This window comes from Botryllus schlosseri, chromosome 6 (assembly GCF_051294905.1).
Source record: "Botryllus schlosseri isolate E-star chromosome 6, Bs_hap1, whole genome shotgun sequence".
NCBI lineage: Eukaryota > Metazoa > Chordata > Ascidiacea > Stolidobranchia > Styelidae > Botryllus > Botryllus schlosseri.
Genome location: NC_137241.1, coordinates 26,697,846 through 26,724,125, shown reverse-complemented (window position 1 = coordinate 26,724,125; position 26,280 = coordinate 26,697,846). Strand labels below are relative to the sequence as shown.

General features: G+C 40.1%; 3 protein-coding genes and 1 long non-coding RNA gene across 4 annotated transcripts in view; 3 read left to right on the top strand and 1 right to left on the bottom strand.

The window, feature by feature from the left end:
• Window positions 1-26,280, bottom strand: part of LOC145440486 (uncharacterized) — a 243,284-nt gene that overhangs the window by 50,591 nt on the left and 166,413 nt on the right. The window lies entirely within an intron of this gene.
• Window positions 1-26,280, top strand: part of LOC145440510 (uncharacterized) — an 87,861-nt gene that overhangs the window by 8,102 nt on the left and 53,479 nt on the right. The window lies entirely within an intron of this gene.
• Window positions 146-4,676, top strand: LOC145440495 (uncharacterized). Its single transcript, XM_080318115.1, has 5 exons — window positions 146-650; window positions 2,247-2,393; window positions 2,707-2,833; window positions 2,944-3,080; window positions 4,144-4,676. The coding sequence occupies exons 1-5, from the start codon at window positions 298-300 to the stop codon at window positions 4,415-4,417; spliced, it is 1,038 nt and encodes a 345-aa protein (XP_080174241.1). The 5' UTR covers window positions 146-297; the 3' UTR covers window positions 4,418-4,676.
• On the top strand, window positions 16,062-23,678 carry LOC145440494 (uncharacterized). The gene is made up of 5 exons (XM_080318114.1): window positions 16,062-16,565; window positions 16,752-16,895; window positions 18,241-18,370; window positions 19,969-20,114; window positions 22,699-23,678. Exons 1-5 carry the CDS (start codon window positions 16,216-16,218, stop codon window positions 22,970-22,972), a joined length of 1,044 nt encoding a protein of 347 aa, XP_080174240.1. The 5' UTR covers window positions 16,062-16,215; the 3' UTR covers window positions 22,973-23,678.

Genomic DNA, 26,280 nt, shown 5'->3' with positions numbered 1-26,280 from the left:
AATTGAAATTCACAGACGTTCAACACGATCACGACTGAAAACTCAAAATTCTAGCAAAGATCACACATAGGCTAGTTTCAGTCGCGGCGGAAATAAAAATGTCGACGTGAAACAGTTCAATCGACACAATGCCTGCCTCATTATATACGCAGCGATTGATTAGATACCGGAAATAGGATGGTTGCAATATCGATATATTCCGAACTGTTCCAACTTACTTTTATTGTATATGTCGTTAAGCTTTAGCAAAGGCAGCAGGCATATCGGTGTTCGAATTGGAATTGTCACGTTGTTATAATGGGTAATATATGCGTGCGATCTGCAGGAGAGGCCGTATCAGAAGACGTAAAAAATCGCCATCCAGAAAGCGAACCTGCAAAAAAGACGAACGGTGATGTGTTTGTTCAAGTTTGGAAGAAAAGTAGCGTCCCTAAACTGTTCTGGCTGATGGAAGGACTTTCGAAAGGTTCTGCGATTTCGGTAGGCACTTCGAACAAGAACAACTTTTTTGTGTGGGAAAGGAACACTGAAGGTCCGGAACCGCGCTGGCGTTTTCGCTTGAATGATAATGACGACTGCCACCACAAGTTATACATAACATATGACGGGTCTAACAATCTCACCATGGAGCCGGATGACGGAACAAACTCGTAAGTATATGAACGTTTCCTGCATCTAAACCGTGGTCAATGCAATGTGCTCTTTCGCGTTGTGTGTGAGCCTCAGAAATTCGGAGGTTCGCGTCCGCAAACGAACCTTGGTAGGTGCACTGTGTACCTTCTCATTTACTACAATTTTTCATGTCATCATAACGTCTTTGGTTGAACTTTTTTCCATTTAAATTTCGCACCACTCTCTGGATGGTGCTGGCAGCGTGAAAAAATCAGCAAAACGAGCATACATCTTGCCTTTTTCAAAAGTTTTAGTTGCTTTGTTAGAAACGTTTGCCCAAAATATCCAGCACACCCTTTGTGAATATTTAGTGACTATCTGTTGTGAGCTTGGCCCGCATTAACAATCATTATCATCAATGATTGACATCAACGAAATTGATATAAAGTACGAATCGTTGTCTAATGTAAAAACTCTATCAGGCGAACATGATCTATATACTCGATTTGATACGTTAATTGTGTCATAAAAACCAAATCCATCCGATCGGGGGGTTGGCTACTTTACAACTTCATTTTGAAGTGATATCTGTACCAAGAACCGAGTATAGATACCTGTATTTCACACTGACCAACATCAATGTATAGAAATAGTCTGAATTAAGGTTGCATTCAAAACAAAAATGAATTTAAAACAAACATGTTTAAAATAAGGCCCTTGTTTAAATAATGTTTTTTTAAAGACATGACGTCACGAATATTCAACGATGACGTCATAATAGATTGACTTGACATTGACAATTGAAAATGTAGGGTAAATATAGCTCCTTTGATGAAATAGGCTTCCAACCCCTGTCATATACGGACAAAAAATATCCTTCATCAGGACTGCATCGTCATTTTTAGGGTCGGCGGTCATCATCATCAAAACATTCAGTCCGTACCAATGACCTATATCTACGTACTATAGCTGTAAATCCGACTATTTCGAGGGTTCCAGCCATCCCATATCGTATAGGCCGGCTATATTGGGTGGTAATCGTCCATAGGCTCATACAACATGTTTTCGGAAAGCATTTACACAATTATGGCAAAATTATACAACTTGAAAAAACCACATTTTTTTAATGGCCTTTGTTTAAATCACTGTTTAAAACAAGTTTTAAATAAAGTATTTTAAACAACCATTTGTTTTAAATGCAACCCTAGTCTGAATACATTGTGCGGTCCAGCTTGGACTGTTGAAGCGTAAGCTTATGTATTTCCTTGCAAGCCCTTGTCGACATTGTTGACAAGGCGACGGAAGATATTGATTTTATGGAATTATTATAGCATCTGATTATTCCAAATGCTACATTTGGTCATGCTTAAAAAGTTAGCTTTTACTGCAGCGTTGTGGCATAATGTGGCCAGAGTCGCAGCGACATTACTTTACGGAATTGTAGGGTTAAAATTAGCGATATGATATCACGTAACGTCATAGGTTCGTGGTAAAGTTCGCATTCACAAGAACCAGAACCTTTCAGGGGTTCGCACCATCACTAGTTACATTTTGCATATTGTATATATGTGTGTGCTTTTAAGTGATAATTATGTAAGAATATTGCTGCTACTACATATCTATTCTTTATTTAGGATTTTCTATGCGAATGTTGGAATGCAAGGCGGCTACTTCTTCCAGTTGCCAAATAAGCAGAAATTTATTACTGAGGTCGACGGAAAGCTTGTTTTATCAGATATTCCAACTGAGTGGTCTTTGGATCCAAGTAACCAGGAAGGAGAGTAAGCAAACAGTCCCAGATGATTGGAATGCAATTCTAGGTCTATGGGCCCACTTCTTATTCTTATCATGTTGGGCATAGTCATCTTGTGCTGATTTCAACTCCGTCTCCGAATCCAAATCCTGAACATATTTCAATACCACCCAAGTAAGCCTACATTTGTCCGAACATGAACATGAACACAGCTGAAACAAGCTATTTATCGTACGCCTGAATAATTTTGAGCGAATTTTAGGGGTGGGGTAACTCAAAACCCCGCAGCCATCTTCCGCACGAGCTGCTCGTCGATGCTTTTTAAAGATAATCCTTTCCAGGGTGGATCTTGTGAAGAAGAAAATTCTCATCATCAAAGAACATCTTACCGGTAGAAATTGGACGACTAAGAATCCAAAGCCCGGCGAGTTGATTGTTCTGGACATCGATTATGACGAATCTACACAAGTGCGGTTATTGATATTGCTGCGTCCTAAATAATACAATACATGGCTAAAGTCTGCCGCAGCTTGCGGGAAGTATTGTGCCGCGGCGAAAACGCAGTCATTATCATTTAGGCGCAGTGGATCGGGCAATTTATTCAAGAAGAAGAGTATTGGAGTTTTCAACCCAGAAAAAAGCCATCGGTATTTGTGACGTGTGATCTCGATCAAAGTGAGATCACATTGCAAACCGGTACCAACAGGAATATCAAGTATGTAAAGTGTACATTGGGCCTAGTTATGTCTCTTCCAATATTACAATTTCAATCAACATCCTCGACGTATCTTCATAGCAGATATTGCGAAACAAGCACGTATAAACCGTGCTGTTGCAGAAATATACGCTGCGTCTGTAACTTTCTGTGGTGTGACAATTTAACCGAATTTAATGACATGCAATTGGTTGTGAGTCCGAACATTGACTTCATTAGAGCTGTGCCTTGTTATGTTGAATGTAATTTTTACATATATGGTAACGCCCCCAAAAAGTGCAATGGCTGTGCATTGTGCAAGTGTGCATGCGTGAAAACATTGGAAGCAACGAAAGTTGGACAGATCACGATAGCCTTTGATATGGTGTGTCTGGTTTATTTTATACAACTGAAAATGAGATGTATTCCGAATCATTTTGTAACATCTCATGTCGTTTGTCGTTGGCATCATAAATGTATCATTAACAGCATACATTTTCTATGACCAGACAGTCCATTAGAGTTGGCTACATTGTCATCTGTCAATTCTAGCCATCATTATTTAGATATTATTCGGTATCGTTGCTAATTGATGAAGACTTATTTTATTCGCCTTTTGACTTACACATATCAACTGGCATCTCTTAATTAGACGAGGCTCACTAACCCTAGTTCCAGTGATATATCCTGCTTTTGTAATCAGAGACACCAGTGCCGAGAAGGGCTGGCGCGCTAACTAGATTACCTGACATAGTCCTAAAAGACCTAAATATTCACAGAAAACATAGTGATTAATCATATTGTTCGGAAAGCTATGAATATGATGAATATAAATATACTTATTTCAATATCGAACATAAAGCGACATTACATTTCTTGGAAATACTGTGAGCGATACAACCTGCTGCAATGACCGAAATCAGCGTAGAATTTGTGTATTCAAAGTATTGCGAAGTAGGCTGTATAGTAAAGTATGAATATTTCCGCATACACTATTCATTAATGATCTCTTCCTCTCCCACTCTCTGCATTCTGGTCACTAATTTCCTTAAATCAAATTAGCTATTACCCACTTTTAATGCAGGGAAAGACTCATTAGTGCAAATGGATATGTTCTGATCACAATGCAAGCCTCGTCGGGAACAAAATATTTTTACTCCAAGCCGCTAGGCGATACATATACACTCTCGCTGACATCAAATGAAGGCGAAAAGAGCAAATGGATAGTTTACGTTTACGCGTTTGACATTGGTGGGGACGTCTATCCTCCTGACTCGGATAAGCAATGCGGGACAAAGACAGAAAATACCGAGGTTCCGATCACTTTATCTCAAGAGCCTACTGAATCGGAGAAATAATGTCTTGACTTTCGAACTTGTAGCACAAAATCACCACTTAGTCAACTCATGAAATTCATTTATATGACATACTTGTAATATTTGCGCTATGTTATACCAGGCCAACTCCTGTGTAAATGTGATCGACTGGCAGTTTTTTGAAGGACACCCTATCGACTACAGTAGTTTGTTAGTTACAAAAAGGTCACAATGTATACTTTGTCTTGATACTTGTACTGTTTATGTTTCCAATCAATAAAACTCATGAGTAGCAATTTCAGGAAGAGTTTGTTTCCCACTTTTAAAAAGAGAACTGAAGAAAAATTCCAATTTACATATTATTCCGTCCAATGATTCAGTCAGGTTATTGATTCATCATAACATTGACCACTTTTCCAAAATGAGGAATTTATCATGTTAAGAGAGCTGAACGCACGCAGTCTCCCAATTGGCCGAAGGTTAGCTTGACGCAGTGGTTTTGAACCTTAGGATCGTCAAAGTAAAAATTACAAACGAGAAGGCCGATATATGAGTGCGAAAGAATCCAATTTCGAGGTGTTCCGTATTTAGTGGAAAGCAAATTTATAGTCGCGGCATGTATGACACGTCGTGTTATTAGAGCCGGTGTTATAATATTACACGAGTTTCTATTATCCCGTCACAATTATTCGGAATTGCTACATATGGCTCATTGGGGGATTACCATTAAAATGACCACTATATTCGACGCGATCCTCCTGCAGAGGCCGGTCAATCGTGAACGACGTATTGGCCATCCCTGATCTACACCACATTTACATCAGGTTACAATGGGCTCTACAATGCCGGAACGCACTCGTCACAGGAAGTTATATCTATGTACTATTGGGCAGGGGCAGTGCAATTGATCACAGTTTGTCTCGACAAGGGGATGAACGATTCGGTAACGACTGCCTAATGGTTATTCATTTACGAGGTTAGAGTATGTAAACTACGTATAGGCTATACAGTACACACGTATGCAATATAGGTAAACTTATGTGTATAACTGTACGCAACAGGGAACAATCAACACTGCCAACAATATCGATGGTATCTCGACACCATTGTTACATGAAGGGCGAGTTGGATATTGGTTTCTGAAAGTTTGTCCGGCCACTATTAAAAGTCCAAATAAGTTATACTTAGTGGATAACTTACTAATGTCTAAAAACTAAGGATCAGGATTCGGTGTGATATAATGAAATAGTTTTGAAAGGAATTTCAAGGTATTTGAATCATCAACTCCATATTTACAGGCTAATTGAAAAGCAGATACCATCTCATATTTTCTTCTTTTATGACCTATGTTAGATAAAGTGCATTTCCAAGACAGGAGATGGTTAATCCAATCAAAGGGTTTCAGCCGTCTTTTCACTCTCTCTTTCCCTATCGTGATCTTATCAATGATCGTGCGTTTTACTGAGCCTCCATTGTTCTCTCACAAATAAATTGACCGCAAACGAAGTGATCAAATCTTACAGCTTACGTTGTCGTAAACTAGTGGAGTGAAGTCATTCGATAGCAAAATGTCTATTTCTGTTTTCTATTCTTACCTTAACCAAACCTCCTGTTTTATTGAAATTGAATTCGAATATAGTCTATTTAGTCCTCAACCATTGTCGCAGGCTCGATTTGTATCATATCAATATGTAAATGGGTAATGTAATGTATTGCATCTTATCAATTCGTTTCTCTGTTCTATATTTTAGCTGGTAACTACAAACTAAGGCTATGCTTACGTATTTTTAGCGAGACAGCGACTTCTTGCGTGTATATATTCAACTCTATATTCTTTCATCAGTTCAAAATCAATGAACACTCAATCTGTATTTCAGACAGCTAACATAATGCAATGACGCAATCATGCCTCAACTTCGAAAAGGCAACTTGACTTGAATTGTGACTTGACTCGTGACTTGACTTGACTTGACTCGACTTGACTCGATTCCCCTCCAAATATCGATTGACTTGACTTGACTCGATTCACCTTCGAAAATCGATTGACTTGACTTGACTCGAGTCAAAATGTGCAATGACTCGAAATGACTCGTGACTCGAAGGTAGTGACTTGATCCCAGCACTGGTAATTAGTAGAGAATTGGAAATAACACTGTATATCAACATTTGCTTGTATTTGATAGTATCTATCGTTTCCAAATAACGGCAGAAGCGATTCAAATCGAAAAAGCTAATTTACATTGTTCTTTCCAATTCCATGCCTGTTGCTGATGATTAACCCTGACGAGTGTCATCCGAAAATATTCGGGTTCTGTTGAATTGTATATTATTGTACATATCCATTTTCGGAACTCAGTTTCGTTGGACTTGAGCACCTCTAAACGGCATCCCAGAGTCAAAATCGAAATATCAATCCGTTACTACGGTTACTGGCTTTCACGCAAGCGTAAGTGGGCCTTATGCCTCGTCTGGTTCGAAAGAGGTCAAAATATCTTACGTGGCCACTAGGTGTCACTACGAGATGCGAAGTTTATCACAAAGATTAAAACATAAGTTACCACCACAAGGGCACAACTGCAACACAACAACAAAAGTCAACCTTTATCTTCGCCGTCGCATGTGATTTGCCGCCAAATGGAAAACGTCCGTCCGTTTAACGCAGGGGTGGGCAAAAATTCATTTAATTGCGGCCTCGCGCCCCACTTCAGACACTTTCACCGCCCGTTTGAGAACCACTACACTGAGATGTATTTGGGATAGTACAAAGTATATTGTCTTCGTCGCTGCCTCCCGAGCAGTGTACACTGTGCAGCTTGGAGAAATATAGTCTTGATGTTGAGCGAAACTTGCAGTTTTTTTGAAATTCGCCCTTCCTTGACCGATTGACTGTAATCGTGTTTTGTCATAAGACCGACTTTAATTTAAATCCTTAATCTCGGCGACCTACTCGGCACAGACTGAAAGGAGTGGTTGGCTCCAGTATACTAATATTATTTAGTGCTACAAACCTTCTTTGAATTTCTTGTTTTACAAATTTGGTATATTTGGAAAAGTATCACGTAACAATTTGAAACACAGACCGTATAAAGCGTAGTGTGATAATGGCAACAAAAAAGTTTTGAACTAAATAAACTGTATGGAAAGAGTGATTCTTGTGACTATATTTTCTACTCATACTTTGCTGCATTCACTTTATTTTGAATCTGAATTACGCATACGAGGTATACGTGGATTGTAATCGTAGCATATTAATGAACGGGCTTCAAATTAACGAATTTCCTGTTCAGAAGATACAGCCTATGATTTTAGTTCACGCATCACCCTTCAAAAGAAGGTTTTATGTTTTGAATTCCAAGCAACCTTTCGCAGGCTGCACAGAATAGCTCCGCGGGCCGCATTTGGCCCGCGGGCCGCACTTTGCTCAGACCTGGTTTAACGTCTAGTCAACACGTAAGCAATCAATGAATCAATCTCACGTGCGATACTCAGCGGCCGAGGCTACACTAAACACGAGATACACAAAGGCACATAAAAGTATAGTGTGTCACTCGACTAGTATGATCAAACCAGCGGTTATATTATTTCAATGCGACAATCAGGTACGATGCGATACAATGAACAGACAGGTGGGTGTTATTTATTGTTTTCATGAAAAATCTAAAAGATTTCAAGTTGAAGAGTACCATACATTTTGGCTTATAAACGTAGCTGACGATATCGGAGTCAAGTTATCAGGCTGATCAAGTCCTCATATCGTGTTCAAGTTCATTCTGACAGAACTGTCAATCATGCGGAACTGTGGGCATTAGCAATAAACCCACGGTAGCGATTTATTCATTTATATGATTTTCAGATAAGATGTTCTCTATCGCCCAAATCGCAGGTACATGACTCCGACATCTGCAATCAAATTCGGAAGTCAAATTGCAGTTCACTCCCGTGGACTATTGCGCGACCCACAATAAGATATGACTAACACTCCCAGCGGAAAGGGTGTGTTTGTCCACCCGTGTACCACCCCTGATTTACGGGTGTGAATATATAACCCTCGCCCACGAAACCACAACCTAACTCAGACTTATACCGCGGTATAAATTGAGTACAACCTTTTAACTGATACTGATCCTAAACCCAATTTATGCATACACGTGCATTTGCAGCATTTTACCATACATGCGAAAATTGATTTGGAAATTTGGTACGTCTTTCTTTCGTCGGGTCGTAGTACATAGTGCAGGGGTGGCCAATCTTTTCGGCCAAAGGGCCACATACAAGTTACGAACCATCGCGCGCCATTATTAATATTGTGACTTGCATATATTGCGGTATACCGCTGGGCTCAGTTCGCTATTCTGGGCCTGGACATATCTATATTGAACGTTTCGGACAACATGCGACCATGATTTTGTGCCAACGTTTCAAGCCTGACGATGTTTCTGCGAGTTCACACACGAAGTCGCATGTTGGATGACATGTTCTCTCATAATTGTTAATATAGCTAGACTCAATTTTGTAGAATTATTTGTAATTTTCACGAAGGATGCCACTATTAAAAGCAAGAGATTGAGTGACAATAAATCGCGCGAGACGCGAACCAAAATTCCATGTTAAATAATTCTGCCGGAAAATATTCTACTTCAAGGTAATATAAGAAGATCTACGAAAATGTGGCTACGAACAATAGCTCCTGGCTACGCCAATGTGTCGGAACTGATATTTTGGTTATCAACGTCTCACGATCGCACGGTAATCAAATTTTTGGTTGGCCTCGCACGTTCACAATGAATTACCTGGGCAATTCAGTTTTGATAATATATCTAATTTTGAAAATTACCTCGAGGGCCACGGGTTGGCCACCCATGACATATAGACCATTGTCTATTATGGAGATAGCGTACACAACGAATTAGCCTACAATACGTTTAAGAACAGTTTTATTTGGAAGCTAAGAAAATTTTTTAAAGAAAATTAGTTTTTTCGACAGTATACCATTTCGCGACATTTGGCAACATAATACAATGTACCAAAGGGCAAAGTCGCAGGTAACACACTTTCTAAGGAAAATCAAAGCATTGTTTTTTAACTGGACTGCGTCATGCAGAAACATCAATGCGACGTGCAATAAGTGTATTAGAATATAATATATATAATGTATCAGAAATAAAGCAGGAAATTTCTCATTGTCTTGAACTTTCCATGCTTTTGAGTTGTATGCATTTGTCGTGATAACAACTTTCGTTAATTTTGATTCTGAAGGTTCCCGCTGTGCAGAATTTGTTCTTAAATTTCACTGGTGCGGCAAATTCAGGAAGAGTTTGTTTCCCTCTTTCAAAATGAGTACTCTGGTATAATGCCGAATTATTCACTATTCCGTCATACGAATCAGTGAGATGATTGCGTCATTATATTAATATCAATTTTCAGACTTAGAATGCTGGAGTAAAATCGGGAAAATGGTAAATTCTTCCCGATTTTGTGGATGGTTGACTAAAAAAGGTAAACTTTCCGGCTCAACTCCCGATATATCGAATTTCTATGAGCTTTTTCGTTGGTTCACTAAAAAAAAGGTCATTTCTCTGGCTCAAGTCCCGAAAAACCCGCCGGAAGTCACTTGAGCGCTGATTTACTATATCTCAGTCCAATTTCCACGTACATTTAACAAACATTTGAAAAAAGAGGACATTTAGGCGTCCTCCGGGAACACTTTCAAAAAAGAGGAAAAATCCTCTTAAAAGAATACGTACGGCAACCCTAAATAACACTGGTCAACACTATTTTTGTTGACTTTGATCAGACAATTGATTTTGACTAACTTTTGGGCGCTGAATTAAAAAATGACGTCCATTTTTCTCTATCACGTCAATTTTTTTGGGTTAGGCACCCACCAAATTGTCTCATAACCCACATAAAGCACTATTTTATTGTCATGTGTTTATTGTATAAAACGTTTCAAAAGCCACAAGCAGTCGAAAGTAAATCAATAGACATCGAATAAACATTTGCACTGCTTTATTTGGTTGATTTAAACTGATACTGCTTCTACATGACAAACAAAGTGCGAGTTTCAGGGTCCAAATTTACGCTAATAACCTATAATTCCGTAGGTTGTCTAGTTTTATACTCGAGCAATAGTCAGCTTACATATGTAAGCTCCAATCTAATCTAGTATCTTACTTTGGTATCTACTCTGGTGTCTTCAGATGTTGAGGAATATTTTCGCCTTGTCCATCTCTGACTATGTCAAGGTTTTTAGGGAAATTATTTAGATACTTTAGCGTTTTTGAATGTCTGCTGTCCGACACAAACATATTGCAGTGACACATGTGTATCAGGGTTACATGTGCCACCTCATCGTCTGACCACTAGAAAACACAATATTTCAAAGCCGACATATATAATACAATCGTGCTCGTGATATTGCAATGGTTCAATGTTTCTGTATTACTCTTAATGGTTCTGTATTATTCACGAAGACTAACTGAGTGTGCAATTGTTACTGCACCTAAGACTTTGTCATTCTGGAGAATAGCACACTTTAGGATTCTTTTTTTGAGCTACCTATAAGCATTTTCCATTCACTTGTCTTGTATATCGAGATTCCTAACTCCTTCAGTGATCCATGGTAACGGTATCATGCCAAATTGCCAATGCCAGTATCACGCCAATACTCAAAGCTACCGGAAATGAGCCTACGAAGAAGAGGCTGTTTCTCCTGATCGAAAGTGAGATACCTTGTCTACCTTGCCAAGTAATCTTTTCTCACTTCATAAGGATGTTAAAAGTTCTGAAGATTTCTATTCCAAGTCCCAAAGCTTATGTCGGATCAATAACCCGTGTGGATTGACTATTCTACGTTCTGAATAAACTTCGATTTCAAAATCTTCATCATTTGGCCTGCTATCCCTAAGATCTTCATCTTGATCCAAATTATTGTATAGCGTACAGGAGTTTCAGGTTACACTGGGTAAGATGAATGGGGCATTAGACATATAGCTAATAGTAAATGTCATGTTTATTTTTCCTGCCATATCCTGCAGTTTGCATCAAACATATGTGTGAAATATCCTCGGATGACTGCATCCTCTAATTAAAAATGGGTGAAAACATCGGCCTAGATCGATACCAGTACCCTTTTCTTGCATAATTCAATCGAGCCCTTGACTATATGACCTATTATATGGTAAAAGTGTGGGTTTTTATATGATATGGAAAAGTAATATGGCTAAATTCGTGTAAATTTGCATATTTTGGGCATATGTCGTGGAGCAAAAAGTTGACCTGATTGAAGAAAACCAGTGGAATTTTTGGAATCAGCACGCCCAAATTAATCAAAATCAAGTGCCAAATCAAAGTCAACAAATTCTTCGTTCAAAATTGTTGCCCAGTGTAACACGCCTACGTCAAAGAGCATGAGGCATGTACACTAAATGCGTCAGAAAAAATACATAGCATAACAAGCGAGAAGCAATGAATACATAGAGGCGCGTTTCGGAACGAGGCATCGACGAAGTGTGTCCGAATTTCGACCCGTCAATCTCAACTGGTAAGTATTGATTTCAGTGATCTAAATAATAGATGTTCATATTGATATAAACGCGGATATTTTAGACTGACAAGTCCGGACTTAGGAGTAATCGTCGACAACTAGTAGAGAACTGGAAAGGACATTTTATAGCAAGTAGGCTAGATGTGGGAAAACCTCTCTAAGTTCCTTAAAAGCCGCGAACTCCACATAATATTCTGTGGCCGGCCACATCAGCTCGCAACTCACTGTGGCCGATATATACATATATATATGATTATCCAGCTATACGATGTTTGCCATACCCTCGACATCAACGGGGCTTGCAGTCATGTTGTTGGACGATCCAAGGGCTATTTAAAAGTCCTGTGAATCGTCCCGATGAATCTAATAATACGTCCAATCGTCCATATTAAACACTGCATAAGTGCACAGGCACTTGAGCTTGATTCACAGCAAAACAATGATAGTAATGTAGAGGTAGCCTGCTGGTAATATAGGAAATGCGGCGCCCTTTCCAGAAAATATTTTTGTCATAACCTGTCCGATCCCACTGAATCGTATTATATGTTGAACTTTTTATGGAAATATGCAAATGCTAATGACTGGCGGATGTGATGTTGATTGATTAGCCGGATAATTTGTATATTTATCTCTTCCAGCCAGTTGACGTCCTCCAGGTCAGAACAAATCATGTACAAACGAAATTCGGAAAAAGGCCGCAGACACTATCAGTGTCCTGCATGCCAGAGAATTCTTGGGCGCAAGGATCGTTTTGTTATCGCATGCGGCAGGAAGTTGTTAGATCAAACCTCATTGACCTCTAGTAACCTTTCTCTCCGACGTCACTCTCATCGATTCTCTAGTACCGGGGTTCTCAATTCCTACTGATTGAAATGTCGGAACGTCGAACGGCCCATTGTTGTTACATCGTTGCAGCGTACCACTACGTACCACATGGTTTAGCGACCAAAGATGTAACTAACAGATTGCCAATGGTTGCCATAACAACTTGCTTGGATAGCGAAATACCAAGCTGCGACCTTCTGATCTAGGCTATTACTATTCCCCTGATACGTGATTAGTCTGTTGCGTCCATGATTCTATCAAATTCACGGCATCCCGAGTCACTCCACTCGAGTCAATTTCATTTTGCCATCGATGTAGCCCGAGTCTGAGTAATTCTAAGAAAGATCGTGTCCGAGTCCAACTCACAAATTTCAGTCACGAATCGTCTAAGGGTCAGGTTTTGTCATCATTTGTCATCATCGTTTGCAATTGATGTGATAGTGAAGTTTGATGAATAGTTTCAGGTTTTTGGAGCAATTTAAGAGGGAATTTTCACTTTATAACCTAAAAAGATATATGTGACACGTATATTGTCAAATAAATAAAAATCGAAAATGTCGTCGCGGGCCGCACAAAATGCTCTGGCGGGCCGCATGCAGCCCGCGGGCCACGTGTTTGAGATCTCTGGTTGAGAGGGTCAAGTCCGAGTCATAGCGTTATGACTCGAGTCCGAGTCCAAGTCACAGTATTGAAGTCATGTTCAACTTATGTTTTCAATCTTGCATGGATGATATCGAATTCCTTGCTTTCCAAACACGTTTATTTTTTCCCTATCAGAGTCTTTGCACATGTTTATTTAGGCAGCTAACCTACAGTTCCTGGCCTCATTTACCGATGCTATAGATAGATGAGACAAGCCGCCGATATGATAACTTTACTAATCTTTGAACTTTAAATCAAATATCTGTCTTGTCAGTCTGATACATCACAAATACAAGCATTCAGTTTTTATTACGAGCACATCTCGACGACAGCTCACAAATAGCTTATATAGAGAACCAGTAAATTCACGTCTACATACTATCTGATAGAGAACCAACGAATTCACGTCTAGATACCAACTGATAGAGAATTGACAGATGCATGTTTATGTAGAGGTACAGTTTTTCTTTCACATTATCAGGTGGTTGACTAAAAAAGGTCAACTTTCCTGTTTAGCTCCCGAAGTAGCCGCCGGAGCGTTGCTTCAGTGCTGATTTACTGTATGTTAGTCGAATTTTCCCTACATTTCAAAAAAATCTCAAAAGAAGGACAAAATCTCAAAAAGGAGGCTACTTCTTAAAATTTTCAGATTGCAGAAAAGAACTCAAATTTGGCTCAACTCCAACTAGTAGAAATAGCAATGCTATGAGAGAAAATTTTGGATTAATATTTTCGAATTTTACCGGCTACCTCATGATATTGTTAGATTGTGTAAAATATAATTAGCATAGCAAATTTGGCTCAATTCCAACTAGACGAGGCGACATTATTAGAGTGGAATATTTTGAATATGAAAAAATAGTCGACATACTACTAGTATATAATTATATCATATGAAAGAATTTCTCACTAAAAATACTCCATTTATTTTCAAATCAAAAATTTTCTCCTCTAATATCATTGATTCTACTTTTTAAAATTAAGCCAGATTCAGTGTTCTTTTTATGCAACATAACAATTTTATCACGTAGCCACCCAGTAAAATAAAAAAGAAGTTATTTTTGAACAGCTCTATTGTACGTACAAACATCACACAACATTAGTCACTCATTATTACTCACGTGAACAAAGCACATACCAAACAAAACGTCAAATGGACGGAGGGTATTGTGTGTTTTCACAGACAACAGATCAAATCAATGAGTTACACTTCAAAAATACAAAAGTGGAAAGGAGATCCTCAGATATGTTAAAGTGGTATGGTCTTGGAATAAATCCACATCTACTGAATACACGTTCCCCTGGTGCACTATATGCAGGAATTGACAAGCATTTTTGAACCACATTGAAGAGCATTGGATACTCATTTTTTTAGTCGTCCAAAAATGCAAAGAATCATCGCCTTCAAATCTACACATGAGCTTATCAGTCTCTTCCAAGTACTTGACCTGCTGAATCATTTCATTGGCTCTAATTGAACTTTGCTTCTATTGTTTGCTTGTATAATCGAAAAGTCTTGAGTACTTTGATTAAGGATCTATTACCTCTTCATCACTGGATGATTTTGTACAATGCATTGCTACTATGTACCATTGTCTGTTGTTTTTACGGCGGCATATCTGATATCAGACAAGTGCAACGAAAGCAGTGGTGACAAATAGCGATGTCGTCAGAATTCGTAAGATCCGTTGATCTAGCCATTACGATTCGCAAATTTCTTCATCTTCAAGTCATATAAAATAAGTCAATGACTTGGGTCGAGTCATGCGTAATGACTCGAGTACAAGTCGAGTCAATCCAAATATTGACTCGAGTCGAGTCGAGTCATTTTCCCATTTCAAGAAAATGACTCGAGTCAAGTCGTGTCACACAAAAATCGCGAGTCATTACCACCCTGAAGCAACCCCCCCCCAGAAGTTACATCGATTACCCTATAATGTGGGCTCTAAATCATTCTTTATTTGGGCGGGAAGGGGCGAAAACATGTTCTTTCGGTCCCGGTTACACAACACACAGCCACATACTCCTGAACCGGATCGTGACCACCTCTGGTCTATGAACAAAGCTTTGCTAGTGTGACGTCATAACTAATTTTGAAATCCACTAGTGGGAATTTGGGTTGCAGAAATATGGTAACCCTACATTAAATACGATTTATTCCTTGTTTATAGTTTGATTAATGCTCGATTAATGTATCGATTTTGGGGTATGGGCAGTGCAAGCCGTACGATATTCGCTTCTAGTACTGATTTTGACCGCGGCTTGCCTTTGTCGTAATGAACTATCATGCTCAAAATGTGTTAGCAAATCACGTGTGGAATAGGACTGACCTGAACAATTGAACAAGAAGTTAAAATATATTTCACTTCACTTTCAATGCGCATGCGCAATCATTATTTTATTATAGCGATAATTATAGCGATACCGTGCTGACAGCTTTTGCAGAAATTTGGAAATCAATAAATCTTTATCAGCGCTCACATAACGGTCTGATTCATAATTAAGATTTGCAGTAGTTCAACCATGGCAACCCAACACGATCACGATCGCGACTGAAAACTCAAGTTCTGCCTAGCCAAGATCACGCATACTAGTTTCAGTCGTGGCGGAAATAAAAATGTCTGCGCCAAGCAGCTCAATCGACACGATGTTGGCTTGCTGCATTATATAATAAGCATGAAGCGGCAAAGGAGATAGAATGGTTACACTAGCGATATATTCCTATCTGTTCCAACTTACAGTTTATTGTATCAGTCGTTGATCTTTAGCTAAGACACTAGACAAGTGGGCTTATCGGTGTTCGAATTGGAATAATCAAGTATTTAGAATGGGTAATATATGCGTGTGTTGTGCAGGAGAGGTCGTGGTAGAAGACGTAAAAAGTCGCCAACCAAAAAGCGTACCTACAAAAAAGAAGGACAGTAACGATGTTTTCGTTCAAGTTTGGAAGAAAGACAGCGACCCCACAGAGTTCTGGCTGAATGACGGACTCTCTAAAGGGTCGGCCATTTCGGTTGGCATTGGCATTCCGGACAAGACCAACTTCTTTGTATGGGAAAGAAACTGCCAGTGCCCAGAACCGCGCTGGCGTTTCCGGTCGGATAAGAACGACGGCTTGTACATAACATACGACGGGTCTGACAATCTCACCATGGAGCCGGATAACGGAGAAAACTCGTAAGTATGAATGTTCACTGCATGTAAACTGTAGCCAATACAGTGTGCTGTTTACATTTTGCCTATACAGGTCTAGCCTTGTCTTCATTGAAACACAGTGAGATAGAGCATCATCAATTCATCACTGATTGTGCGTGCTGCACAGTGATATAATTTTTCACGAATATATATATATTCTTTATTTAGAATTTTCTATGTGAATGCTGGAATGCAAGGCGGCCACATCTTCCAGGTGCCCAGCGAGCAGAAATTTATTGCTGAAGTATCGGGAAAGCTTGTTTTATCAGATACTCCAGCGGAGTGGACATTAGATCCAAGCAACCAGAAAGAGTAAGCAAATTTGTACAATCGGAAATATTTCCATTTTCACGCGCGAGTTCCGCGGAAATAATCACCTATTCCTTGTAGAAGTAGATGTAAAATATCTTGCAAAAAGTGGGATATCAGTCGACCACCAATTCTGCAGTGAAGGAACTCGATTCCTTTATGATAGTGGTTGCGCCGTTGATAGTTCGCGATACATAGAACGCCGCCGCAGTGCCCGTCGTAGTTTTTGATCCGTCAGTGAAAATCTGCAAGTATCCCGGGAATCGTCCACAGATATGTTCATTGATTAGCGGTAACAAAGAGGAACATTGTTTAAACTGCAGACTCGTCAAAGTTAAATCTATACGTGCTCAACGCAACGTCCAAGGTGAATGGGATATTTTACTCAACTGCAACAGACCATATCCATTTTCGTCGCAATTCGACCGATGCGTAATTTGATTGAAGCAAACGAATTGCTTTCTTTTCGTCCATTGTTCATCCCACGATAACTGGAGAAGCTGCTCTCGCCACGGGTGCTGCAAATCAGCATTCACCTTGGATCTGAATTTCATACATAAATACCTGTGTCGTAGGTCCAGTGGCATTTCCCCACACGCAGGCAGTATGGAAATAATAGGGGTGCTCCTCATCCCTCCGCAACAAAGCCGCATGCCAGGTCGTAGTCAGCGTAATCGTGGCATATTAATGATCAGGCTTCAAAGTAAATGAATTTCCTTTTCATTTGATACAGCCTATAGTTTTAGTCATTCAAAAAGCAAGTTTCATGTTTTGAATTCCAAGCAACCTTTCGCGGGCCGCACAGAATAGCTTCGCGGGCCGCATTTGGCCCGCGGGCCGCACTTTGCCCAGGTCTGCTATACATCGTTATGCAGCATTCTTACGGTCGGCGGTCATCATCATCAGAACACCAATTCCATATCAATGATCTATATCTACATGCTGTAACTGTTGAACCAACGACGATTTATGGGGGTTCCAGCCACTGCATATATCGTATACGTCGACTAAGTTGGGTGTAAATCGTCCGTAGGCTCATAGTACATGTTTTTTGAAAGTATTTACACAATTATGACATAATTATACGTTTGAAGGAAAACAGAATTTTGTTTCTTTGATGCATTTTTCAAACGACTTTTTAAAACATGTTTAAACAAAGTGTTTTAAAACACCATTTGCTTTAAATGCAACCTCTAGTGCACCCGACCACGAACATATCTAAAATAAGCTATTTCACTAGCACTTGGATGATTTTGAACTCGCGCAAATTTTCGGAGTAGCTCAACACCCCACAGCCATCTTGCGCCCGAACTGGTCGTCGATGCTTTCTAAGGATTAACCTTTTCAGAGTGGGTGGTGATATAAAGAAGGACATTCTCATCGTCACAGAAAATCTAACCGGTAGAAAATGGACGAGCAAGATTCCCGCACACGGCGAGCCGGTTGTTTTGGACGTCGACTATCACGAATCGGCACAAGTGAGTACATCGATATCTTGGGTACCGTGACACGCTGATATCAGTGGTAACGAGTTGGCGGACAAATTAATTCGTGAAACTGCCAGGGCAGAGAGAAAAATTTCCCTGCAGGCATTACCGGTCGCAATTAACACTGAGGTGAAAGCAAAGTACGGCAATGCTGCATGTATACCAGTGGTTCTCGACCTTTTTGTCCCCGCGGATCCCCTTGGGACTGTCACGGACCTCCGCGGATCCCCAAGTTTTAGATCAAATTTATCTCGATTATCGACTAACCGTTATCTATCTTGTGCAAATATCGACCTTTTTTGAGCGATAAAGCAATCAGCACGCTAACAATCCTAACGGATAATTTGATGGCATGGAAGGTTATGGCTGTCGAAGAAAGAATTGTCAAATATGAAATTCGAAGTTATACACCTAGCAATAACCACTAATGGGATGCGAATCGCGCGAAAATTTTTTTCCGTTGACTGCGGCTTTGCGCCCTCCTTCAGATGCGTTGACCCCATCCTAGTTTGAGAACCTCTGTCACAGAAGAATGCGAATGGTTGCAAATACTTCGAATAGAAGTGAAACTGCCTCGTGTTTTCCAAATTTTTAAAAAAAAATGTTTCCACCATTTTTCAAATTTCGAGGTCTTGCGGACCCCTGAAAAAACTTCGCGGACCTTCAGGGGTCCGCGGACCTCCGGTTGAGAACCGTTGCTGTAGACTGTGTAGAGCAGGGCTCTCAAACTCGAGTTTACTCGCGGCCCAATTCCTTAGTTTTTCATGACGTGGCGGTCCGCAGCATCAAAATAGGCGTATTTAAATGTCTTTCCAGGTAGGCAAGTATATAGGCTTTATTTGACGGGACCTGCAGAATAATATTACACATACATTGTGAAAATATGATGCAGCGATTTTCACCAGGCACGAAACATATCCCATCTTTAAATATTTGAATTTGTTGTATATACTTGCTTTCGGTGCGGACCGCGTGTTTGAGACCCCTGTGTGTAGAGCGATCTGGAACACCTACGAACGCATACTATTTCGGCTTCGTTCAGGCCATTGCTGCGGAAAAGCGCACTTATAAAAAGATTGAATGTATAACGACTCCGGCCTATATGCGAACACTGCGCAGTACCTAAAAGAGTGGGAATCTTTTTACTGTGCTGCCGTCGATATGACTTTCAGAGAGCCTTTTTATTCGGCAGAGCGCGCGAATTCGAAATCGTTGTAACACTTGAAAAGTTACTGATTGTCCCGAAAATATTATCTCATGTCGAAGGCTCGCAGAGTTTGTTCTGTCGTTTGGTAGGCTATATATTTGGAAATCTGTAGTTGTCCACATATTGCCTCAATAGTTGCTCGCCTCCGAGCTGTAAATGCTCGAAAGTACTTTTGTAGAAGTAATTGCCCCTAATTTGGTATACCACCCACACCTTCTAGTCGGTGACGCACCTGGCGTCACTCTCTTTTTCACTAATAATAATAATAAAGTACATCGATATCGTTGTGTTCTCAATCATGCTAGGCCACAGAATACATGTACCGGATCTGCTTGCATGGAATAGAGCCGTAGTGAACACGCATGAGCCATTTATCATTTAGGCGCAGTGGATTGGACAATTTCGTGTGAAAGAGGGAGCTTGGCATTTTCAACCAAAACAAAATCCATCGGTATTCGTTACGTGTGAAAACGAGACAAGTAAGATCGCATTGCAAACCGGTAGCAACGACCCCAACGAGAATATCAAGTAAGTATGCTATATAGACTTATTTCATGCTTAATATAGTGTTGCATTTAAAACAAACGGTGTTTTAAAACACTTTGCTTTAAACATGTTTAAAACAGTGCTTTAAAGTTTAAACAACGGCCTTTAAAAAAAAAAGTTGTTTTTTTAAGTTGTAAAATTATGCCATAATTGCGTAAATACTTGCTGTATGAGCCTACGGACAATTACCACTCGACATAGCCGACGAATATCGATATGGGACGGTTGTAACCCTCAAAATAGTCAATTCAACATATAGTACAGATATTTCGTCAAAGGAGCCATATTTATCCTAATTTTCAATTGTCAATGCCAATCCTCTATGACATCACAATTGAATGTTCGTGACGTCATGGCTTAAAAAACAATAGAAAATCTGTTTTAAACAAGGGCCTTGTTTTAAATATGTTTGTTTTAAATTGATTTTTGTTTTAAATGCAACCCTGATGCTTACGCTATTTATGTCTATTCTATCATACAAAAATCTATCGTATCATCCAACGATATAAACATCATCATCATGTCTTCCCAGCAGATATGTCAACATTGATTTTCACTTCAAATAGAGCTGTAGCAATGCGGGTAAGTATTTGCTACAATAGCCAGGGCCGTAACAGCACTTCGTTAGCCCCCCTTGTCTACCCGCTCTTTGGGGCTACTTGTCAACAATATTGGGTGTCCGTTTAGAGGGCCTCCCATTCTCGCCTAGACGCGCGAAGCGTGAAAAATTTCAAGAATTCATGAGTGAATCGATCAGTATCATCGGGGATTGCATATTTGCAATTTTTATCCCCTATCTGCTGACGTATTCAGATTTACCGGTAGAGCTGAGTGAGATGTATTTAAAAAGGTAGGACCCCTCAATATTAATTAAACATCTTCGGGCGTATCTTCGGCGTATCTTCGGGTGTTAGGCTCCCATAGGGTGATAAACCGACCCCGGTAACCGACGGACCCCCCCCCCCCCCCCATTCGTCTTGTTGATCGCTTTTGCCACGAAATCAGCCGTACTGTCTAGTGCGCCAGCGCCAAGCGCTAAAATTTTCGATAATTAATGATAAAATCCATCAATAAGATCGGGAATTGCATATATATTGCCATCAATTTCTTGTCCTCTCTGCTCACTTTATCAGATTTACCGGTAGAGCTGAATGAGGTGTCTTGGAAACTGTAGGGCCCGTAAATAATAATTAAACATATTCGGCGGGCGGACTCACGATTTCAAATTGGTTTTTCTTCACTGGCGTATGATTTTTCCCCGCGGGATGGAATTCGTCTTCTGAGGTTCAGATTGCCAAGACAGGAACATTCGGCGCCAGACATTTAGGCGCCTAGGCTATGGACAATTAAAGCTATATGTATTTTGTATATATAACGAAGTTTTCGGTCAGCGTAAGGGCAGTCCTTTTCGGCCAAGGTTTTTACGCTGCCGATCGTTCTGGCACACTTCTTGGAGTCGCATGTAATATTATGTCCTAAATCGTTATATGTCTTGGTGCGTCGTGTCGCGGTATTGGCCAACGCCGATATGACCATTCCTAAAAATCTTGCGTGTTCTTTTCTTGGGGGAAGAGTACCAAGAAATCATGATATGTGGCACCTTGAAATCCTCTATAATTTATGCTAATTCACGAAATAATTTTGGGCCCCCTTCGAGCTCGCCCCCCCCCCCCCCCCCAATTGGGGTTTTGGGGTGCGGCAGTTACGGTCCTGACAATAGCACTCTGAATTTCAGTTCAAGCGTGATATGTTGAAAAGTACATGCATACAACGATATACATTAATATGCATTTGCGGTATGTTGCGATGTCCTGTGTGAAAACATTGGGAAAATGATGGTTGGACCGATCACCAAAGCCGGTGATGTGTTGCGACTGGTTTGTTTCAGTCATCTGAATGTGAGACATATGCCGTTTGGATCATAAATGCACCATTAACAGTACACCTATTGTATGGCCAGGCAACCGATCTCGTCATATATTGTAGCGGTCGATGCAACGACTTGTTGCAAGACACGCTGGTATAGTGCTTGATTGGAGTCGACGCTACGGCTACAGTTCCTGTTGTACGCACAAGCCGACTGACTAATGACCGCTCTGAGTTCACTTGCAATCCTGATCACATACGCAGATCCAAGGAGCTTTCTTTAATAACACAGAACAGCCAAATAGTAGTAATTAGTGGTCAGAAACTTGTAGATTTACCAGGTTCAAATGATACTGCGGTTCAATAAGAAATAGAAAGAATAAATGAAGCGAAATGGAGCCAATTGTCTATATTACGACTGAAGCGCAAGCGCGCGGACCTGAATATGCGAGCTCTGAGAACACGTGCCTCGCAGACTGCCTGTGCCGTCACGGTTGTGGTTTCGAGCACGGCCTATTTATGCTTTCGCGCATGACGGAATTGGCACACTGCTGGGACAGCTGTTACATATATTTTTATCATTATTTATCTATTTTTGGGTCTTGTCAATCTTTTTTCTTCCTATTTGATTAAGGCATATTTTATCCTCTCGTAACTTATTTCCCTAAATCAAATGATATATTACGCGCGTTTACTGTAGGGAAAGACTCATCAGTACAAATGGATATTTCTCGATCACAATGCAAGACTCGTCGGGAGAAAAATATTTTTGTTCCAAGCCGCTGGGCGAGACATATGTACTCTCGCTGACCGAAAAGCCAGCCGAAAAGAGCGAATGGACAGTTTACGTTTACGCATTTGACATTGATGGGAACGTGTATCCTCCTGATCCTAGACTGCAATGCGGGAAAAAGACAGAAAATACTTATGTCCCAATCACTTTGTCCCAAGAACCAGCTGAGTCGACAAAGTAATAGCTTTACAGCACCAAATCACCTACCATCCAATTAATGAAAATCATATAGTTGTTATGCCTGTAGTATTTGCGCTAGGTTACACCAGAGTGACCCACTTCCTTTAGGTTGCGATCGACTGAATCTTTTTCAAGGACCCACGATCACCGGAAGAATCTACACAATGTACATTATTCTGACACCTGCACTCTACTTTAGTTAGTGTTCTCATTTGATAAAACTCATTATTGGCAATTTCAGGAAGAGTTTATTACGGAACTCACTCATTTCATTACAAGAAGCTATGTGCAGTGCGGTTAATCACAGGTTGTCTCTACAAATCCTTACCTTAGTTTTTTAATGGAATGCTTCATCATCAAGCCTCACACATAATAGGTCTAAACATATAGTTCTTATGAAGAAGACAAGATATTCAACTGGAGATGCGGATTTTGTAATTTCTTTTTAATAACTATCAATCATCATTCTGGTTTATCTGGAAGCCGGGGACCTTTTCCGTCAGAAGTAGTACAGCTGAACCACCTCGGAATTCAATTGAATTATATGTTCTTTGTGTATATATGTATTATATTATCCATGTAACTGCCATACGACGGTTTCTCATTGTCGTTTTTGCCTCTGTGTATAATTCATTTTTCATCCATTTGGTCCAACTGAGTGTGCACGTTTTGCCTTCTCGTGTTTTTAATACAGTGACTAAAGCTGAGGTTCTTAATCTGGGTCCACCCGGACCTCTTGGGGGTCCGCGAAAGGTCACTCAAAATCCGAGGAAATTGGCTAAAAAGCCGAGGAAATAATTCCTGGATGTACGGCAAAGTTGTTGATTATTCAATCATCGATTACGAGATAGATGATCCTCACGACAAGAAGTACTCTTCTCGATGGTAATCAGCAGGTATTTGAATCCGCGAATAAGAGCTCTAATCTCTGACAGATTTAGTCCTTATCTCGAACGTGCTTCTTGCGGGAGCATATTTTTGCAGTATATTGAAAATTGAGTCTGTGAGCCAAAAGTGTCAGCAACGCTTTGGAATTGTTATGATGAATATTATTGTGATGTGTGCGACCGGTAATCAAGGCTGTAGCAGCCGCAACCCAAAACTGCCCACTTATGAGGAGTCCCAGAATTGGTTTGTAAATTAAAATAAAGTAAAATGTTTGTGGGCAAATCCAGCGTGATATTTCACTTCCTTATGTTCGCACGATTTAGTTTCTATAGATTTTTAGATTTTCATATTGATACCCCTGCCCCCTCAAAAAACGATTCGAAATTAGGCATCGTCATTAACGCGTCAACCATTTTCACCCATGACTCACCGATATACTCGAGGTTTTGGCCAACATGTGTATCTGCGAAGTGCCTTGCCACAGGATAGTCCGCGACAGAGACTTGACATAAAACAGCGCCGCTTGATGACCGAAACCTTTGATACTGATACGTCCAATAGTCACATCTTAGCAATCTGAGCATCGCGGTACAAATGCGAACGTAGAGTAAAATTATGTGCCTCAAGGAAACATTTGTACTCCTCACGAGCAGTTACTCTTTTCGTATGGCAGGCTATGGTATACGTATACGTTTGAGCGATTTCAATATCATTTGAGTAGCGATAGTCTTTTTTCAGGGGTTACGAAATAAAAATGAAGAAAATTGGCCTGGTGTAAATGACCAGTTGACCATAGTAGTCCACCTTGGTTGAATGCAGAGCAGGCTGATTTTGCAGCTTCCAATGAGATACCAGTACTTAGTCAAATATCATGAGCTGTGGTATACCGTTACTTGAATATTGAATAGTCTTGAATAATTGTTTACTCGAATCGACGACCGTAACAATATCAATAGATATACCATGCTTCATGGAATTATTTCTGATAAATTTTCTGCTATAGGGGGTCCGCGAAGGCTCAGAAAAATATTTATGGGTCCGCACTAAAGAAAAGTTTTAGAACCCCTGGACTAGTGTGAAAACTCAACTTCGGTATCGGATGGTTATAATGTGGCATATTTACATGCTCGATATTTGCTACTATTTGCTACCAGTTAGCCCTAGTTTACCGGACCACGACCTAACATATCGATCTCGCCTTCCGAAACATGCCACCTTTTTTGTCACCTGTATTTTTGTATTATCTTCTTTTACTTTTCAGTCAGTGTACAGTACATGCCTCCTTTTTTACATCGCCTCTAAGCCAGGTGGGTGTCTTATTCGAAAACTATACCCCAAGTCGTTTCGACTCCTTCCTATCTTTCATGGTATGATGAAATTTTTAGCAATAAATTGAATTGAATTGCTGTCTTGAGAGAATATCCACGTGAAAGTATTTCAAATTACCTTCAGAATGTGCTGGATACAACCAGTATTTTTCAATTTACTCAAAATTGCTCCTATGAATAAGGAAAGTGCGAAGGTTTGCGCCGTGGAATATAGAAGTATGATTTACGTCGCAGAGGGGCAAGAAGGTGACGCGAAGTTATTCGAAAAATATGATATTACAAGTAATGCTTGGACGACACTCTTCCCGAGTTCACATCCCCGATCTTGGAGCAGACTTTTTGCATTTGAAGACTGCTTCTGGGTTGTGAGGGGCATTCACTCTTCCGACAGCATAGAGAAGTAGGCCTACTCGAATGAGAGAAATGAAAGGAAAACTATCGTCGAATATAGAAGACTCAGCATTCAAAATTCCGCTGCAATTGTTTGTAGTAAAGTGACTGAAATATCTTGGGATATAATTGGTTAGTCGACACCTTCATGTTACGTGTTTACTATTCCGCTCATATAGCATTTTATGTGAAACGTATGCTTAACCCATATTGCGGTGTCATCTGGCAAAAATCGACTCAGCTTTGTGTCTCCATGGTGACCAGGTAGGAAGGCGAACATTTTTCAATTGTAAATTACAAACTTCTACCTCCTCCCTACAAAGATATGAACTACCCACTTCAGATTTTGTCATATAGCTGAGATGATGCGAAAACAGATTACGAAATAAATTTACACTTTCCAACTGTCGTGTGATCTATCTATGAAACAATATATAATCTCTATATTATTGTACATATCCCTTTTCGGATTTCAGTTTTTTTAAAGTTGTGCACCTTAGACGGCAACCTGGAGTAAAAATCGAAGTGGTAATCCGTTACTACGATTACCAGCTTTCACGTAAGCGTTCAAGTGATCAAACGATCAAATCAGCGGTTCTATTATTTGAATGCGACAATCAGGGACGATGCCAGTGGCGGCTCGTCCTATAGGGCAACTGAGGCATTGCCCCACCTAAAATTCTGTTCAATAACAATTTAACCA

What these genes read in the sequence shown, in the direction of transcription:
- LOC145440494 (XM_080318114.1), top strand. Translation starts at nt 16,216, where the DNA reads ATGGGTAATATATGCGTGTGTTGTGCAGGAGAGGTCGTGGTAGAAGAC. An exon ending in CCGGATAACGGAGAAAACTC is followed by an intron (nt 16,566 to 16,751) that starts GTAAGTATGAAT and finishes TTCTTTATTTAG; the next exon opens with AATTTTCTATGTGAATGCTG. An exon ending in GATCCAAGCAACCAGAAAGA is followed by an intron (nt 16,896 to 18,240) that starts GTAAGCAAATTT and finishes TAACCTTTTCAG; the next exon opens with AGTGGGTGGTGATATAAAGA.
- LOC145440495 (XM_080318115.1), top strand. Translation starts at nt 298, where the DNA reads ATGGGTAATATATGCGTGCGATCTGCAGGAGAGGCCGTATCAGAAGAC. An exon ending in CCGGATGACGGAACAAACTC is followed by an intron (nt 651 to 2,246) that starts GTAAGTATATGA and finishes TTCTTTATTTAG; the next exon opens with GATTTTCTATGCGAATGTTG. An exon ending in CCAAGTAACCAGGAAGGAGA is followed by an intron (nt 2,394 to 2,706) that starts GTAAGCAAACAG and finishes AATCCTTTCCAG; the next exon opens with GGTGGATCTTGTGAAGAAGA.